The sequence below is a fragment of the Gouania willdenowi genome, chromosome 5 (genome assembly GCF_900634775.1).
Source record: "Gouania willdenowi chromosome 5, fGouWil2.1, whole genome shotgun sequence".
In the NCBI taxonomy this organism is placed as follows: Eukaryota; Metazoa; Chordata; class Actinopteri; order Blenniiformes; family Gobiesocidae; genus Gouania; species Gouania willdenowi.
In genome coordinates this window covers 4,527,187-4,545,099 of record NC_041048.1, presented here as the reverse complement: position 1 = coordinate 4,545,099, position 17,913 = coordinate 4,527,187, and the positions used below count along the sequence as shown (strand labels likewise).

Below are 17,913 nucleotides of genomic sequence, written 5' to 3'. Positions count from 1 at the left end.
AGTGAAGATATTTAAAAACAAAGCTATCTTTTCCACATTTATATATAAACAATGTAAAATTTGTTTGATCTAAATCTGTCAAATTATAGGAATTTTATGTTTTGAATGAATGATTGTGGTGTTTGTTAGGGTTTTTTTTGTCTGTTTAGTTCTTGATTATTAATAATGTAACCTATGTATGCATTTATTAATCTAATAATTGATTTAAAAAATAAAATAAAATTATCCTAATTTGTTTCCCCAAAATGTTTAATAACAAATCCATGACATTAGGAACAAAAAAACCTTTTCATAATCAATAACCAACAAAAATGCAGTTTACTAATATTTTTATATTTCTAACAATGCTGTAGCAGAAAAAGGTCAATTATTACTCTAATGCACACGTGTCAAACTCAAGGCCCGGGGGCCAAATCCGGCCCTTGGAGTATCCAATTTGGCCCACAGGATAAATTAAAAACGACAGAGAAAACATGAATCATCGTGTAAATGAAACTAAACAATATTTGCAGGGACTCAGTTTTCCTGTTGCTTATGACTGCTGTCATTTTTAATGTTGAACTGTTGAAAAAACTAAAATTTCTAACAAAAATCCATAATATTTCCCTTAAGTTAAATAGAAATTGGTCACAAAATCTAGGATATTTGAAGTGAAGACCGTGTTGGGATTGATATCTATCACTTATTGCTATAATATTGTCAGTTTCTTACATATTTTTGTATTTTATGCATGCATAGAAGCGTAAACTATGGCACAATAATGTTGAAATTACTTTCAACATTATTTTGTGGCCCACTTGAGATCAAACGGCTCCTTATTTTGCCCCTGAACTAAAATTAAATTAACACCTGTGGCTTAATCTTTGGACAGATGATTTTTTAGAGAACGTTTATATTTTTAGGCTGGGCGATCGAACTCACAACGCCACTCACTTTGTAATTCTTTTTCTTCTTCTTGTGTACACGAGTTAAAATCACCGTTTCTCTGTAGGTATAATTTAATTTATGGATGTGTACGCATCGACGCTCGGAGCCCGATTTTCGATTTGGGGCCCCAAAAGAAAAAAAAACTGAGTCAATTCCTCATTTATTTGCGAGTCAAATATTACAACGGTTGTGGTACCAAATCAGACACATACCAATATATTAATAAATGGGACCCATTACGTGTCACGGGCCCCATTTTTCAAATGACTACTCTTCCGTTAGTTCTCGTTAGATCGATATGCAGTTTGGTATGAATACTCTATAAATGAATATGATGAGATGCTCGGAGCCCTTTTTTTGAAATGGAGCCCACGCCCCATTTTTGGTAATTTCCAAATTTATGGGAACATAGTCGTGTGATATATCGTTTCAAAGGTAATTCAACGTAGATTACTATTTTACGTTGCACAATTTGTTTTACGCGGTGGAACCAAGTCATTTGACTGAATTCTAGGGAACGTGGTACATGCTATTCGGCGTGGAGATGTTCCGCAGGCCTGGACGTAGTTTATCAGAACTTGTTTAATTAAAGTTAAATAATGAATAACTGCAGAAACATTGGACATTTAAATTTAAATGCAAAGATAAGAATTTGACAGTCTGTGCAGCAGCTGTTTCCCATTTCTTCCAAACATTCAGTTTTTCTGGCGTTTGTTTTATGCCAAACATAAGGAAACCTGAAGATTTCTGAGTCCATATTTAATATTGATCAATTGTCCTGATGGAAAGCATTGATCATAAACTAATATTTAGTTTCACATCATTGTTACTGCATCATTTACGCCTTAAGTCTGACTTTCATATGGAAAGTTCATTACATTTGTTGCCGAGACTGTTTATAGGATTTTTTAATTCTGATTAAATTCACAATAATTTTAGTTGTTTGTGTGATACATGATTAACACACAAGAAAAATACCAAAATTATTATATTTACACAAGAGGGAAAATTAAAGAAGTTTAGACTTAAGAGGGAAAAAAAGACTTCTCAGTTTATACAAATCAAGATATTTTAATACTTATAAAAACAACAAAATACACACACACGTAAGTTCAGGGCATAGCTTTTCTAAACATGATGAAACCTACAAAGACGGACAGTGTTGAGTCTGTACAGGTACGGCTACCTGCCGTGGGGCTTTCATCCCCCTATGATGCTGGTCAGAGGTCAAAGGTCACACACACTCACTCTCAGTCTGTGTGTGCGTGTGTGGACTTCAGGAGTTTGTGTGTCTGTGATGTTGTGATCAGTCCAGGCCTCCAATGTCGTGCTGTTTGTACGGCTGTGTAACCACTAGACTCCCTGTGGGGGGACACGGACACACACACACACACACACACACACACACACACACACACACACACACACACACACACACACACACACACACACACACACACACACACACACACACACACACACACACACACACACACACACACACACACACACAGTCAGATTAAAATAGACAGAATACAAACAACAAATAGAGAAAAGGAGGAAAAAGAAGAACCATTATGACTATTAGAGCCCCATATGTAATAAAAATGTAATAAAACCCAAAATGTAATAACTGGTCAATGACGTAACAAGATGTTAAACCCAAAACGTAAAAACTTTTTGCCATCGTTATTACGTTATGGGGCAGGCAAAACATTTTTCCCCTAATAGTGTATAGTACGTGAGTCAAACTCAAGGCCCGGGGGCCAAATCTGGCCCTTTAGAGCATCCGATGCAGCCCACAGGCGAAAGTGAAAATGAATAATAGTGTAAATTACCAAATAATTCAGTTGTAAATTGTTGTTGAAAGAACACTAAATTTTTCCAAAATCCTGCATTTTTTTTTTTTTGAAAATTGTCACACAAAATCTCCCCAAATTAAATACAAATTGGTAAAAAAAAATTAAATCTAAGTACATTTAACTTATTGCTTATATATTGTTGATCCCTTCCATACTTTTAAATAATGGTATCTTATCCAAACATATCTATTAACATCCGTTCATAATACAATAAAAAAAACAACAACAACATTTCAACAAGGTTTGCAAAATTCTGTAAATTTTTAAAGTATCCGTTAATGGTAAATGTTCAGAATTGAAGGTTGGCCCTCAACAGGAAACTATATTTTAACATAATCTAAAATATCAGCATCAGTTACTTAACAGTTACCGCCAGTTTTGGATTAATTCCAATAAATAATTCCCAAGAAAAGTTTATTGTTTTGAAAATTCTCATAACTCCTGAGCTTAAGTTCAGGTGGAAATTCACGGGAAATTTTCCGTCCTTTGAATTCCAAGGAAGAAGTCAGACACGCTCTGTTCCTGGAGCAGAACAAAATAATATATATATATATCACTGTTCCTCATTAAAGTTCTTTACATTATTAACAAATTATTGGGACATGTTTTATGAACCATCTTAAGCCCCTCCCTCAAATAAAAACCCCCAAATGACAGAAAATGATTGACCTCAGAATAAACCATCATCACATTAAATACAGTTGCACAAACAAACATAAGAAGCCAACAGGAGCGAGGCGGGAGAGGGAGGAGGGTCAAAGGTCAAGCAGGCATCAGCGTCCAACCAACACGCCGTCTGCCAACCACAGCCCGACTTCACCGAGTTCATCAGAGCAGAATTAGTTGTGAGTGAGGCTGTGGTTGGCAGAGGTTTTAATATACAGACTAAAAGCCACAGTCAGGAGAGGAAACTGTCACTCATTCAACTTTAGACTCATTAAATCAACCACTCAATTAAAACAAAAACTCAATGAAAACCTAAATTATCAATTCTGTCATTTCAACAAATGAAATGGTTCACGCACTTTGGGCTCAAAAAATTCTGAAATTTCTACCAATTGTTCCTCGATTATTCAATAACACTGTACATTTTTAGTTTGATTGTATTAATACTTTTTAAGATAATAGCCAATTTAGTGAGGGGGGTGTGTCCTTATTTTTCAGCTCCACCCACTCTCTCAGAATATATAAAAACATCTGCTATATATATATATACGTAGTATCTGGTCGACATGTTAGCACCCTTAAAATTGGGAAAAAATGTTCAATTATTAAATTGTTCTTTCTTTTTAACAATATTTATGTGAGGAAGTGAAAGTATAGAATGCAGTTGTTTGAGATTGTGTGGGGAGTATTAATTTGAAAAATAATATTTTTTTATTTTCTTTATTACAATTTTGTTTTATTGTTTAACTTAATTTTTATACTGTAATTTCATTTTTAAAAGAAAATAAATCACTATTAAAAAATGTACAAACTGTATAACTTAAATCAGTCATTTTAAATCAATTGCAAGACCTTGCAAGTGACCCCACATGGGGGTCACGACCCCAAGGTGGAAAAACACTAGTATGAAGGTTAATCTTTCTTGGATTATAAAACTATTTTTTCTTTATATGACTTTTATTGTGGACCCCAACATTTGGTTATTTCACCACTTGTGAATATTGTAAAATCCGTTACATGAGGCCATTGTCTTATAATCATTTATTGTCCTGAAATGACCCAATAAAAATATTAAACTTTTACATCAAACTTTTTATTCCCAAACTCTGCAATCTTCCACCAGATGTTTTTGATAATTTCTGCAATAATCTGATGCCTTTGATGCACCTGTGTCATCGTACTTTGATTTACTTTGATTGTGATCAAAGCAGCTTTAATCTCTCCTCACTGTCTCTAACTGAATACCCACGCACGCACGCACGCACGCACGCACGCACGCACGCACGCACGCACGCACGCACGCACGCACGCACGCACGCACGCACGCACGCACGCACGCACGCACGCACGCACGCACGCACGCACGCACGCACGCACGCACGCACGCACGCACGCACGCACGCACGCACGCACGCACGCACGCACGCACGCACGCACGCACGCACGCACACACACACACACACACACACACACACACACACACACACACACACACACACACACACACCACACACACACACACACACACACACACACCACACACACACACACACACACACACACACACACACACACACACACACACCACACACACACACACACACACACACACACACACACACACACCACACACACACCACACACACACCACTCTCTCTCTCTCTCTCTCTGTGGGTTAATCTGTGTGACGGTGCACTGCATTGTGGGGGAAGTCAGGATTAATTTTGGGAAAGACACCTTGTCTGGCACTGTAAAAACATGCAGGCACATGCACGCTGCAAGGTGTTCCCACAGGCGTTCTGTCGTAGAACAAGGCCGTGGACTCCTGGGAATCACTATATGTGACCTGATGTGACCTCCAGACTGTGGCTTTACAGCAGCTGCAGCTCCATCAGGCCTCCACATGTACCACACACACCGTTTAGGAAAACTGAGATTATTTTTCTTTTTCTTCACTCAAACGGTTCCAAAGAATGGGTTTAACTCCAGTTTTACTGGGTAAGTAATATAGACTCGTTTTAAAAATAGATCTTTAGCTTTGACGTCAGTGCAAACTTGTTTTAATGTTTACACGAAGCATTATGGAGGGGAAGTGTACTGTTTGAGAGCCTTTTAGTCATTAATGCTTTAAAGCAGAATGTAACATGAAGCTACTGAGGAAAAAAACATTTCATCAGATAAATACATAGCGTACGACTCATGTCATACATCATAAATCCAAGTTAATTTGCTCTAAAGAGGTAAAAGGTTAAAATTGCCACTCAGATCTCCACTGTAAACACTGTTATTGACATTGTTGGAAAAGTTTGGTGTATTAAACAATTTGAGCTCATTTTTGCTTATTTGTTTTACCCTTTTTCCACTACTACACCGTATTTTAACCTATCTTTATCACTTTTTCCTTCCATATTTTTTTGCTGCTTTTATTGCATTTTTGCTACATTACTCACATTTCTGCCACTTCATCAAATTTCAATATCTTTTCTTCACATTTTTTTCCTACTTTCAAGATATTTTCAGCACTTATAAACCCTTTTCACCACTTTCCCACCATATGTCATGCTTATTTTTACCAATTTAATTGTTCCAATTTTTTAAATTACAATACTTCTGCCACTTCTAAGCCAATATTGAAACTTTAAACCATTGTTCCCTTTTTTTGGCTACTCTAATTAGCAATTTTTACCAATTTCTATGGTTTTTAAAATCCCATTACCACGTTCTCCACCATTTTTAGTCACTTCTAACCCATTCTATTTAAATTTCTGATTAAAACAAGAATTTACAACTTCAAGATGGAACACTTTGGGTTTGATGATAAAGACCTTGAGCAAGAAGTGTTTTATTTTGTGCAAAAGTGAACATTTTTGATTTTAGTGTTTAAATTATTTTATTTATATTTAAAGAATATATTTTACATTGTTTTGTAAAAAAAAAATAACTTCTTGGTGAACAAATAATCGTGATTTCAGTTATGACTGAAATAATCGTGATTATAATTTTTTCTATTGGAAATGTCTTGACTCGGACTTGGTTATTAGGACATTAATGGATCAAATTAAGTAGATGGAAGGTTGTTTTTTTTTATTCCTAACATGAATCTTGAATCAATTGCCCGTCTGTTCAAACCTATAATTGGTTTAAAAGGGTTTTAGCACCACCTGCTGGTACTGCAAAAGTTTTAAACTTTTTTTATTCAAAGGCAAAAAAAAAAAACAAAAAAAAATCTCAGCTTTCACAACTGCGTGGTACATGAGAACAAGACCTGAGGGAACTTTGAGGGGAGTTGAAGCAGAACAAGAAGTGATGCTGTGGTAGTGGGGAGTCAGTCAGAGGAGCCCCCAGCAGCAGCAGCAGCAGCAGAGCCAGTGGAACGCTTACCTGAGGGCAGGACCCCCTCTGCTCTGCCCTTCATCCCTCCTCCTCCTCCTCCTCCGAGGCCAGAGCTGCCCAGAGCCTCAGGCATCATGGGGAAGGAAGGCCGCTCCCCCCTGTAAGGCTTGGGCCTGAAGGAGAAGTCTTTGTCTTTACCTTTGGTGCCTTTGGGCCGGCCCGCCGTTTTCTTCTTTGACTTTCCGTCCCCTTTAACGCCCAGCAGGGGGTGCACCTCTGTGGGAGGAGGAAAAAACACTGTCAGAGCGTCACGGTTTGGGTTCAGCACATTACATCTCTCCTGCTCCTCGACGAGGGCGTTCGCATTTTCTCTGCTCCCTCTTTCCCACTGTGTCTGTCCGAGCTGCTGTTTTTTTTGTCTGGTCTTGTGACTAATAGGAGTCTCTCTTTGCATCTCATCCAAATCTAGAATTATGGAATTGATCACTAGACTTTTACTAGTCTTTATTAGCATTAAAACATGATAATATTGTGAATGGTCAGAGTTTACTTGTTGTTAGACCCTGATTTTAATGGCTTAGCTCTCTTTGGATCAAAGACCAAACCCCACGGTAATGGTTACGGCGTTATTACCGTCGCTGGGCACCCCCTGTAGTTCAATGGTGGTAGTTCGAGCCTTTTTCTTTGTGGGGCCTCCCTCTGCTGACGGCTGACGCTGCTTCTTGTCGCCTCCGGCCGCTGCGTCTTCAGGAGCCGCTCCCTGCACCGCAGCGTCGGGCGGGGGACCGAAGGGGTTCTCCTCTGGGTCCTCCACCTCGGGGGCGATGGGCAGGTACAGCAGGGCCTTGTGGTCCTCCAGCTCCTCATCACTACAGGTCACATCAGCAGGTTTATTTAGGTTTTTATTGGATTAATAGCAACTTTTACGACCACCGGACCAAAGAACATTCAGTGCTTTAAATTAGTATTGTAAATTTTTGTTACAGTTTTGTACATTTGTCAGTTATTTGTAGTGATTGTATGCGCTTTTGGAGTCATTTTGTATATTTTTGTTGTTGTTTTGTATGTTTTTGTTGACTTTTTGCATTTCTTTTCTGTCATTTTGTACATTTTTGTTGATTTGTGTCCAGTCATTTTGTGTATTTTTGTTATAGTTTTGTAAATTTGACAGTTATTTGTAGTCATCTTATGTGATTTTGAAGTAATTTTGTATATTTTAGTTGATTTGTGTACAGTCACTTTGTATATTTTTGTGTTAGTTGTGAATATTTTTCAGGTACTTGTAGTGATCTTATGTGTTTTTGGAGTCATTTTGTATTATTCTTTTGTAGTTTTTTGCAATTTTGTAGGTTTTATGAAGTGATTTTGTGTATTTTAGCTGTTTTTTTGTGTAGTTTCTGTTATTTCTTTTGGTTTTTTGTAAATTTATTTTGGAAACCAATGTAAAATTAGACCAAAGATCGAATGTTGCCCCCACCCCACCAGTGTTTAAAAAAAGCACCAAGCAACAACTCTGGGTGCTAACTATCAGAATAGTTAGCTGCGGTCATTAGAACGGGTCTTTATCATGAATTACCTGCTGCAGAATGCAACTATGGGGTCAACGCTGGTCACGTCCACCTCCTCATCCTCTGCAGCGTCCGCACCTGGAACAAACATTTCAGATGAGTAAATATAATAATAATACATTTTATCTAAAAACGCTTTTCTAGAAACTCAGACACTTTATGGATCGGTTAAAATAACAACAGCAAATACAGTGATGAAAATAAAGAAATATAAATCAGAAAAAAGAAAGAAAAAGAACAACATGAAACACAAAGAAAATCTATACTCAACAATTTTACCGTCATTCATAAATCAATAAATAACATCTGTATAATCCATGCATTTATGTTAAAGATCTGCATTTTGTGTGATTACACCCCTAATTAAAAAAAATTATAAATAAAATAATTGTGATTTAATTTGTGGCATTTGGAATGGCATTGTTTTCAACAACAATTAAAAAAATATTTCTCACTTCCCTTAACCTTCCGTAAAGGTTATGCACATATCAATTATATAATATAATAAAGGTTTCAGGCTGGGAAAAAACTAAAATCTAATTTATTTCATGTTTAACTTCATCAAAACATGCTTATGTTTGTTTAAAGTGTTTGGTTTTGTCTTTTTAAACAAATATATTAATAAGAAACTACAAATTACTGCATACAAATCAGGCCAAAACAGTATTTTTCCTGTTTTTAAAAAAACTCAAATAGAACTCAGTCATAAAACTCAGATTTACTCTTTCTGGTATCATTTAAATTGAACTAAAAATGATTTGTAAAAGCAAAAAGTAACAAATAAAAGCAAACATCTTTAACAGAGGTGTTTGTGTAGTGTGACGTTGTGTTTCCAACCCGTCTGCTCCGGTTCACTCTTGTCTTCGTCCTCGATGTCAAACTCTGACTCGCGCTCCTCGTACTCAACGTTCTCGTCCAACTCTTTGAAGTCTGGAGCAAAAGCGCTCCAGTTTTCCTACGATCAATCAATTACACACACACAGAGTGATTGAGGCCCAAAAACAATAGAAGGATAAACGTGTATGTTATTGATAAACACACCACTTGATTCTGAGCCCAAATGGAAACGACTCCGCTGGAGATGGATGCGATGATGGGACGAACAGGATGCCACTGGAACATTTCAAACAGCAGATAAAGCACCGACTTTAACAGAAATAAATCCAGCTTAGACCAGTTTCCTCACAGCCACGTCCAGCAGCAGCTCTCCTCTCGTCCCGTGCAGGATCTTCACCAGGTTTCCGATGCTTTTCTCCCAGATGTAGAGGGCGTGTTGTCGGGCTGAGCCGGCCACGATGTACTCGCCATCGCCAGAGAAACAACAGCGTTTCCACGGAGTCCTGAGAATAAAAAAACACAGGAATGTGCAACTTTTATCAAACTAAAGTGTGATTGTATGATTTGAGGTCCACGTTATGAAGACAAATGTTTATTCATCATTTTTTAGAATAATGACCAATCTGAGCATTAATACTTAAATCTTTTTACTGTGGTTTTCTTATTGTTTTGTGGTTTTTAGTCATTTTGTGTGTTTTTCTGAATTTTTTTTTGTGTTCTATGCATCATTATGTATGTTATTGTTGTCATTTTCTGGATTTCTCTCATTTTTTAAATTTTTGTTGATTTGTGTGCTTTTCTGTCATTATGTGTCATTTTTGCTGACATTTTGTGTCTGAGTCATTTTGTACGTGAGGTGTTTTTTGTGTTTTTGTTGTGACTTAGTTGACATTTTTAGATATTTATTATTTAATTTTGTGCGTTTTTTGGAGATATTTTGTAAATTTTGATGTCGTTTTTTTTGTGCATTTTTGTTGTCATTTTTTGTGTCGTTTTAGAGTCATGTGTGTTTTGTCATTTTGTGCAATTCTCTTATTTTTTGAATTTTTGTTTTGTGATTTTTTGATTCAGTTTCTGTATTTTTTGTGTACTTTTTTGTAAGTGTGTGTACTTTTTGTTGACATTTTGTGTCTTTTGACTCATTTTGTACATGTGGTGTTGTTAAATGTGCTTTCTTTTTCTTTTTGTGTGTTTATGTAGTTATTTTGTGTATTATTTTGGGCTTCATATTCTTTTGCCACTTCCTAACATAACATTTTTGGAGGATTTGTTTTGAGGAGGTGTGTGTGTGTGTGTGTGCGCGTGAGGACAAACCTGTTGACCAAGTCCTGTAGTTTCTGCATTGGCTCTGGTTCTCCGTCCCTCCCACAGGTCAGAATCTCTCTGCCATCATACACCCTGATGATCCTATCTGCTGTGTTTATGAGAAAACAGCTACACACACACACACACACACACACACACAGGAGGCATTAAAGCATTCCTGTATGTTTAATTAAAAAGAATCCGTGTATAACCATCTGGTAACTCTTACCTTCCTTTACGTGCAAATTCAATAGATTTGATGGCGGTGGTGTTGCTGGTGCCTGTTGTCACTCTGAACGAAGCCACTAACTCCTGAGTGTTTGTTTTCAACACCAATATCTGCAGAAACACATTGAACAAAGACACACATTTGCCTGAGCAAAATAATCTGCGCTTTTATTTTGAAGGCGATGTCTACGGTATAGGCGCTAACACTGAGGTACCAAACTTTTTTAGTGTTAAACTACCGATAAATAAAATTTTAAAAAAAGAAAAAAGATTTGTGGTTTTTAATAAAAAATTAAAGATTTTAGAGTAAAAAGAACCTATTTTACTCTAGTGGCATTAAAATTTAAAAAGGGACACCGGACTAATTTCTTTCAAGGGACAAATACGGACGTGTTTTTTCTCAGGTTACAGATCTTTGGTTGAAAGAAAAGCAATTTCATCATCATTGTGCCCTAGTTTGCACTTCCACATGTAAATATATTAGGGGTGGGAATCTACAATAATCTATGACATAAGAAAAAAAAAGGTTAAGTGAAAAAATACAATTTTTGTTTTACATCTCTGAAAGACAATAAATTGAAAAAGTGTCCTATGAACAGCGACATATTTACGATACTAAACAATACAATATACAGTACATCGCGATATCAATAATTACAAATTTCACCTTTACAAGTACAAAATGGTATGAAATACTATGTATTTCAACTTTGCAAGAACAAGTAAATGGTAGCTCACTGTAATTCCTGTTTGTTTATCAAACAGTCAAATTATATTTTGTAAAAAACATTTGCTTCTACAATAGATTCTGATTCTGTTAAGTTCTTATATTCTTAAAAAATTAAAAATGTAACCACATACAACTATTAAAGTGCCCAGTATGTTTTATGAAAATAAAGTGCAATAAACTACCAGGTAATATGCATTGAGTGATGTTCTTTCTTTAAAAAACTATTTAAAAAATCATTTTGGACATTGTTTTCGATCAATTCAAAAATCGCACTGTGAAATTTTGCGACACATTGCGATTATTGCCGAATCGATTTTTTTCTTACACCCATACACCCATACTTATGAGGTTTTGTTGGTTTTTATTAAAAAAATAAATATTTTGGAATAAAAATAATATATTGTACTCGTAGCATTAAAACTTAAATGTAATGATGTAAGAAAGGGATTGAAAAAAAGAAATTTCAACATTATTGTGCCCGAGTTTGCACTTCCACACATATATATGTATATACATATATATATATACTGCATATATATATATACATATATATATATATATATACAGTATGTAAGGCAACTACAGCATCTAAGCAATAACAGTTCCTTTTATATTCCTTGATTTTGTGATTAATTTTTGTGTTATTTTGAGGTGAATTTTGTTTGTATTAATAAGTACTGAACAATATCAGTTTCAGGAAGTTTTGATGCTGATGTTGAGTCTCAAACCCTAATCAACTGAGTGTTTGCTAGTATTAAAGTTGCATTGAGCGTATCCGAGTACGTGTTGAAGCTTTAACTGTTTTTAAGCCGCTGTGTGACGTTAAGAGATGTTCATCATATAAATGTTTGATTTAGAACAAAAGCGTCCTCCACTGACCTTTCCTTTGGCGTTACCGGTGTAGGTGTACTCCCCCCTCCTGTCAAACGCTGCCACCACGTTCAGGTCTGAGTCGTCGTCCACGGGCAGGACCACGTGTTTAGAATCGGACAACGTCAACAGGACTGGAGCTGATTTCATGGGACACACCAGTACTTTGTCCCTAAAAAAAAAAAAAAACCATCCCCCAGGTTATCCGTCATGATTGATGACCTAAGGCAGCGGTTTAATGGGACTGTTTTGATGTGGACTCACATGTCTCTGGGATGACACTGCAGTTTGAGAATGGGTGAAGGAAAGCGAAACCTCTGGTCACAGTCCCCAGTGAGGACGTCCCACTGCGATACAATGTTGTCTGTGGAGGCGCTCACCAGTTTGTGACCATCTCGACTCCAGCTGCACGCACACACACACACAAGCACGCACGCACGCACACGCACGTACACACGTTAGAGAAGGCTGCATTAGATATGGGCAACTGAACATGTGGCCCTCTGCTTAATTTTATGCAGCCCCACCAAAGTAAACACACAAACCAACAGAAATATATACAAACAAAAAAAGCAAAGATACACAAATGCCTCCAAAAAACACACACATTTACAGGAAAAATAAATAAAAGGACAACAAACATAAACAAAATAACTAACAAATCATACAAAATGTCAACAAAAATTACTCCAAAAAGGAAAAAAAAGCCAAAAAGACTCACCATACGACAACAAAAATAACAGAAAGATATAAGAAACAATAACAAAAACACACAATACGACAACAAAAATATTGCATACATCAGTGATTTTCAACATTAGGGTCGTGACCCCATGTGGGGTCACCTGGAATTTAAATAAGGTCACATAAAATGTCTATTAGTTGATCAAAAAAAAAAAAAAACATTAGTGATTAAAAATATCCATCCATCCATTTTCTGAAGCACTTGCTCTTTCTTTCAGGGTGGTGGGGGCGTTAGGAAGGGGTACACCCTGGACATGACACCAGTCCATCACAGGGCAACACACACACAGACAACCAGTCACACTCACATTCACTCCTACATACAATAGAGCAGACATAGGCAACTAGTGGGCCACATTCGGCCCTCGCTCTATTTTTATTAATAGTAAGTACAGAAAATGGCAACAAAAGTACACCAAAAGACCAGAAAAACGTGAAAAATGACTCTGCAAACCTACAGTACTAACGAACAAGCAAAACAACTACAGAAATACACAAAAATTACTAAAACAAAAACGTAAAATAACTCCAAAAAACATATCTTTTACAGGAAAAATACACAAAATGCCTAACAATGAGCAAGACAACAACAAACATACACAGAATGAGAGAAAAACATAAAATTACTATAAAAACTCATTTTTCTTTCCTGTATTAATGCTCTGATCGATTATTCTAAATGCTGACATGAATGTTGATCATGTGACCCTCCGATCAAACAAACACATTTTTGGGGCCCTGTGTTGTTAGAAGTTGCCTACCTCTGCAATAGAGAACATGCAAACTCCACATAGAAAGGTGTCAACACCAGGGCTTGAACCCAGGACCTACTTAATGTTAAAAAAAGCACTATAAAAATATCTCAGCTGTTGCAACTTGTCACTGGTCCCGGCTGCTTTGTAAGGAAAAACGTGTCTTTGGGGTTGCCAGAAAGTTTTGACATCAAAATGGGGTCACGATCGAAAAAAGGTTGGGAACCACTGGATAGACACCTGTAGAAAATCTCAGGATAATCACTAATAATCTGTAATATGACTGACCACAGAGAGCAGACGGGGTGAATGTGTGCACTGATGATTTTGGCGATCCCTCGTGTCAAAAAGTCCCAGATGACGATACGGCCGTCGTTGCAGCCCACGGCCAGCAGGGTGCCCCAGCGGTTGAAGGTGCAGGTCAGAGCCATGCTGATACAGTCCAGGGTTCCATCTGCCTCCTGACAACCAACACACACACAACATTTTACACACACACGCACACACACACACACTACAGCTACTGGAATGTGAGTAAAAGTCCTTGATCAGCAGCATAAACACTGTTGTCCTACTACCAGGTTAACACATTTTTATACTGTGATTTTATTTGGTGTTGGTGTCATTAATCATTAATACCCTCTGTAAAAAAAATAAAAATAAATAACAATTCTTTATTTCAATATCTTTTAAAGGAATAGGGAGCCATTGTAAAAGAGTCAATCAGCCACAGGTTGCAGACCCCTGATCTAACTGAAGCCTTACCTCTGGATAGTTCTGCCCAAATGATTCTAGAAGAGAGAAAATTATACATTATAGTAAAAATAAACAAAAACATTAATACACAATATTTCAATCAATCCAGGTGATTTAGAACAAAAAGAAACAACGCAATCACAAAAGAAACTAATCAGCATACATATAGACATAATTAGCTGCAAAAGACTTGCACCACTATTGGGCAGTAAATCATACTGCCAAATAGTACAGTATATATATATATATATATATATATATATATATATATATATATATATATATATATGAACTGGAAACCCTTTTTTTGTTGACAAAATGCTTCTATTTGCCTTTAAAAAAAAAAAAAAAAAACGAAACTGGTTTGATTGTGAGCACAAACCAGAATCTATGAGACACCCCTGGTTCAGTTTTGAAAATATTGTTCACTCTTATTATCTAGATTTTAAAAACTACTTACAGAACAAAGACAATCTGCATAACATTCAGTCACTAACATCTGGCACTAAATTAAGCATTTACGGCTTTATTTAAGGATAAATGTTTTGTGTTTTTCCAGCGATATTTACTCAAAAATAACAAACCCGGAGGCCGCAAATGGACGCTATGAACTTGGCCCGCGAACCTTGGGTTTAACATATCATCAATTTGATTTTTTTGATTAAACTACCAGTAAAACAGAAGTAAAGACAGTAGGGAGTCGGTACACACCTCATTCAGAGCTCATGAATATTAAAAGTTGATTCATAGCACCAGACAAGCTACAGCTAGCTCTGTTTTCATCGTATTTAGTCAAAGAAATGATCACAAACAAACAGTCGAACCACTATTATAGCTTTTAAGATGCAACACTGAGAATTGTATGAGTTAATTCCCAGCTCTGTTAAAATGTACATTATTTTTATTTATCTTTCGTGTCACCTGCTGTTAGCTTGCTATGCTAACGGACGAGAACACACACACCGAACTAAATAGAGAGCTCTAAAGCGATCAGAAACTAAAGAAAGTCTCCTAATAATTACCGAGCAACTCCAGGTTCATGGCTGGATGTCTGGAGATCCAAAAGTAGATTAAAATGTCCTTTTAATGGTTATTTTATGATGAGCTTGACTCGTATTTACTTCTACAGCAGAGACTGGCGCCCAGCCAGGACCCCAAACAATGAGGACGCGCATCTGCCTGAACAAAATACAGACCCCAGTCCTCAGTTTTAGCACTGGGACGATAACAAATGTTGCTGCACGATATATTGTCCCACAAATTATTGCCGATAAATAATATTATTGTCAACAGGTTTTTTTAGGCCAAAATAACATCTAATGTAATGATTATATATCATAATAATGTAGTTTTTTTTTTTTTTTCCAAACCTTGGGCCCGGGACCTCATGTGGCATCAACTGAAAAATAATAATTACAGATTTTTAAATTATTAATTTTCAAATTAAAACACACAATCTTAAACAATTGTATTTAAGACTTTCACTTTGCCAAATATAAATGCAATTTAAATGAAATGCAGTAAAAAAGAAAGAAAAAAAAGGTCACAATTTGTCACTAATCCTGGCTGATCTGAATTTGTAAGACAGTGTAATATGAATATAACAAATACGGTAAAAAAAAAATAAATAATAATAATAATAATAATATTAGAAGGAAAAAAATGTCTTTGAGGCCGAAATAAATTTTTGATCTCAAAATAGGTTCACAATCCAAAAAATAATAATGAAAATATTGTACACCGTTTCAAATGTAATAAACTTTTACTTCTCGTGAGTAATGTATTACCGTTATAATTGGAATGTCAAGAACTTTTAAATATCCTATACAAATAATACAAACAAAAATAAAATAAAATAAAAAAATAGATCATGTCTCTGTTAAGAAACAAAAGCATTTTAATATAAAACCACACTTGAGCAAAACAATAAATAAAATGGCTTATTATTGCATTTAAAATAATATTGAACATTTAGGTGTGTATAGTTGTTACAGGTAATACTTGGGGGCAGAAGACGAGGAAGACAACCACACACGCACATGGCGATATATTGAGTTACATAGTTCATTTTCATTTATCAGATTAATTGATTTATTGATTATCATACCAGGCCTTCTCAGTTGTTTTGTATGTTTCCTTTTTTCTAACTGTTCCATTGAATTTCAGTGAATATAACATAATATTTGAGTACACTAATCTGCAGTTTGTTAATGTTTGTGATTGGTTAGATGCTACAAACTCTGCTCTTTTTATGTGAGCGTGCACTGATCAAGACTGGAAACCCCTGGGTTAAATTAGAAGTTAAAAATGAATATATATATATAACAATGACAGTAATCCATGCAGTATTGAGAAAGCGTAGAAATTAGAACAAGAAATTGAGGAAATCAAGTCAAGGTTGTAGCTGGAAAATGAAGAAAATCAAGTAGCATAAATCAGGAAAAGTGAAAAAAAACAAAAAAAACAAGACAGTAAAAGATTGAAGAACATACGATAAATACCATACATAAAGTTAAAATTCTCTCACCTTAGCTGGTAAAAGAGCGACTTTAATTATTGCTCAGAAAATGCAACACAACATAGTGGCTTACGCACAAATGATGCTCCTCGATGGGCAACAATTGTTTATTATTATTATTTCTGAAATGTAAATTTAACAAAGAAAAGAGTCGAAATTATTTGTGAGGTTTATTTGTTAGTTTTAACCTTTTTTATTATTATTATCTTCAAAAGTAATATTGTAGACCTGACATCTAATTTTACACTATTAGGATGGGTCTGCAGGGATATGATTAAAAAATATCTGAAATTATAATGAACTCATGCTGTTGATGTCAGATAACTTAATAAAAAATAAAGCTACTTTGATGAAAACATATTTTTAGTTGAACAATTCCTATTTTAGAGTGGAAATAACTGTTTTCACTACCTTGCCATTACATCGTCAGATTAATCTTCTGCTTTTTCTCTTTTAAAGCTTTTTAAATTGGGTGTTTCACTAATAGTATTTGAAAAAATAATTGCCTGTTATTACACAGTTTTTACATGCAACTGATTTTGAAACTTGGATGAATGTTTTAGTGAAATTATCCCACTTAAATCAAATACAAATGATGTATTTTGTAGTCCTGTAGCAGCCTGTTGCTGATTTGAATATATATATATATATATATATATAACACTGCTAGCTTATGGTTGGTTCCAACATCACCACACTGCTCTGACCTTTGTCTCTGTGTTATCTTCACTTTACAATTTTGATGTGTTAGAGATGTTGTACAGAATGGACTGAGTGTTCCCATCAGCTGCCAGTTGTTGCTCTTTCAGTTTGCAGC

General features: G+C 35.8%; 1 protein-coding gene across 2 annotated transcripts; it reads right to left on the bottom strand.

Annotated features, from left to right (window-relative positions):
- Nucleotides 1-1,974: 1,974 nt before the first annotated feature.
- Nucleotides 1,975-15,738, bottom strand: rbbp5 (retinoblastoma binding protein 5). Of its 2 annotated transcripts, none has more exons than XM_028446259.1 (14): nucleotides 15,601-15,738; nucleotides 14,588-14,613; nucleotides 14,111-14,283; nucleotides 12,591-12,731; nucleotides 12,336-12,498; nucleotides 10,728-10,837; nucleotides 10,508-10,627; nucleotides 9,543-9,696; nucleotides 9,398-9,469; nucleotides 9,194-9,311; nucleotides 8,365-8,434; nucleotides 7,422-7,657; nucleotides 6,837-7,064; nucleotides 1,975-2,289 (listed from the first exon to the last, which is right to left on the bottom strand). In XM_028446259.1, the coding sequence occupies exons 1-14, from the start codon at nucleotides 15,617-15,619 to the stop codon at nucleotides 2,234-2,236; spliced, it is 1,686 nt and encodes a 561-aa protein (XP_028302060.1). In that variant the 5' UTR covers nucleotides 15,620-15,738; the 3' UTR covers nucleotides 1,975-2,233. The 2 variants fall into 2 exon arrangements, with proteins under 2 accessions (XP_028302060.1, XP_028302061.1); XM_028446260.1 differs by having other exon boundaries at nucleotides 6,987-7,064.
- Between the last annotated feature and the right edge of the window lie 2,175 nt (nucleotides 15,739-17,913).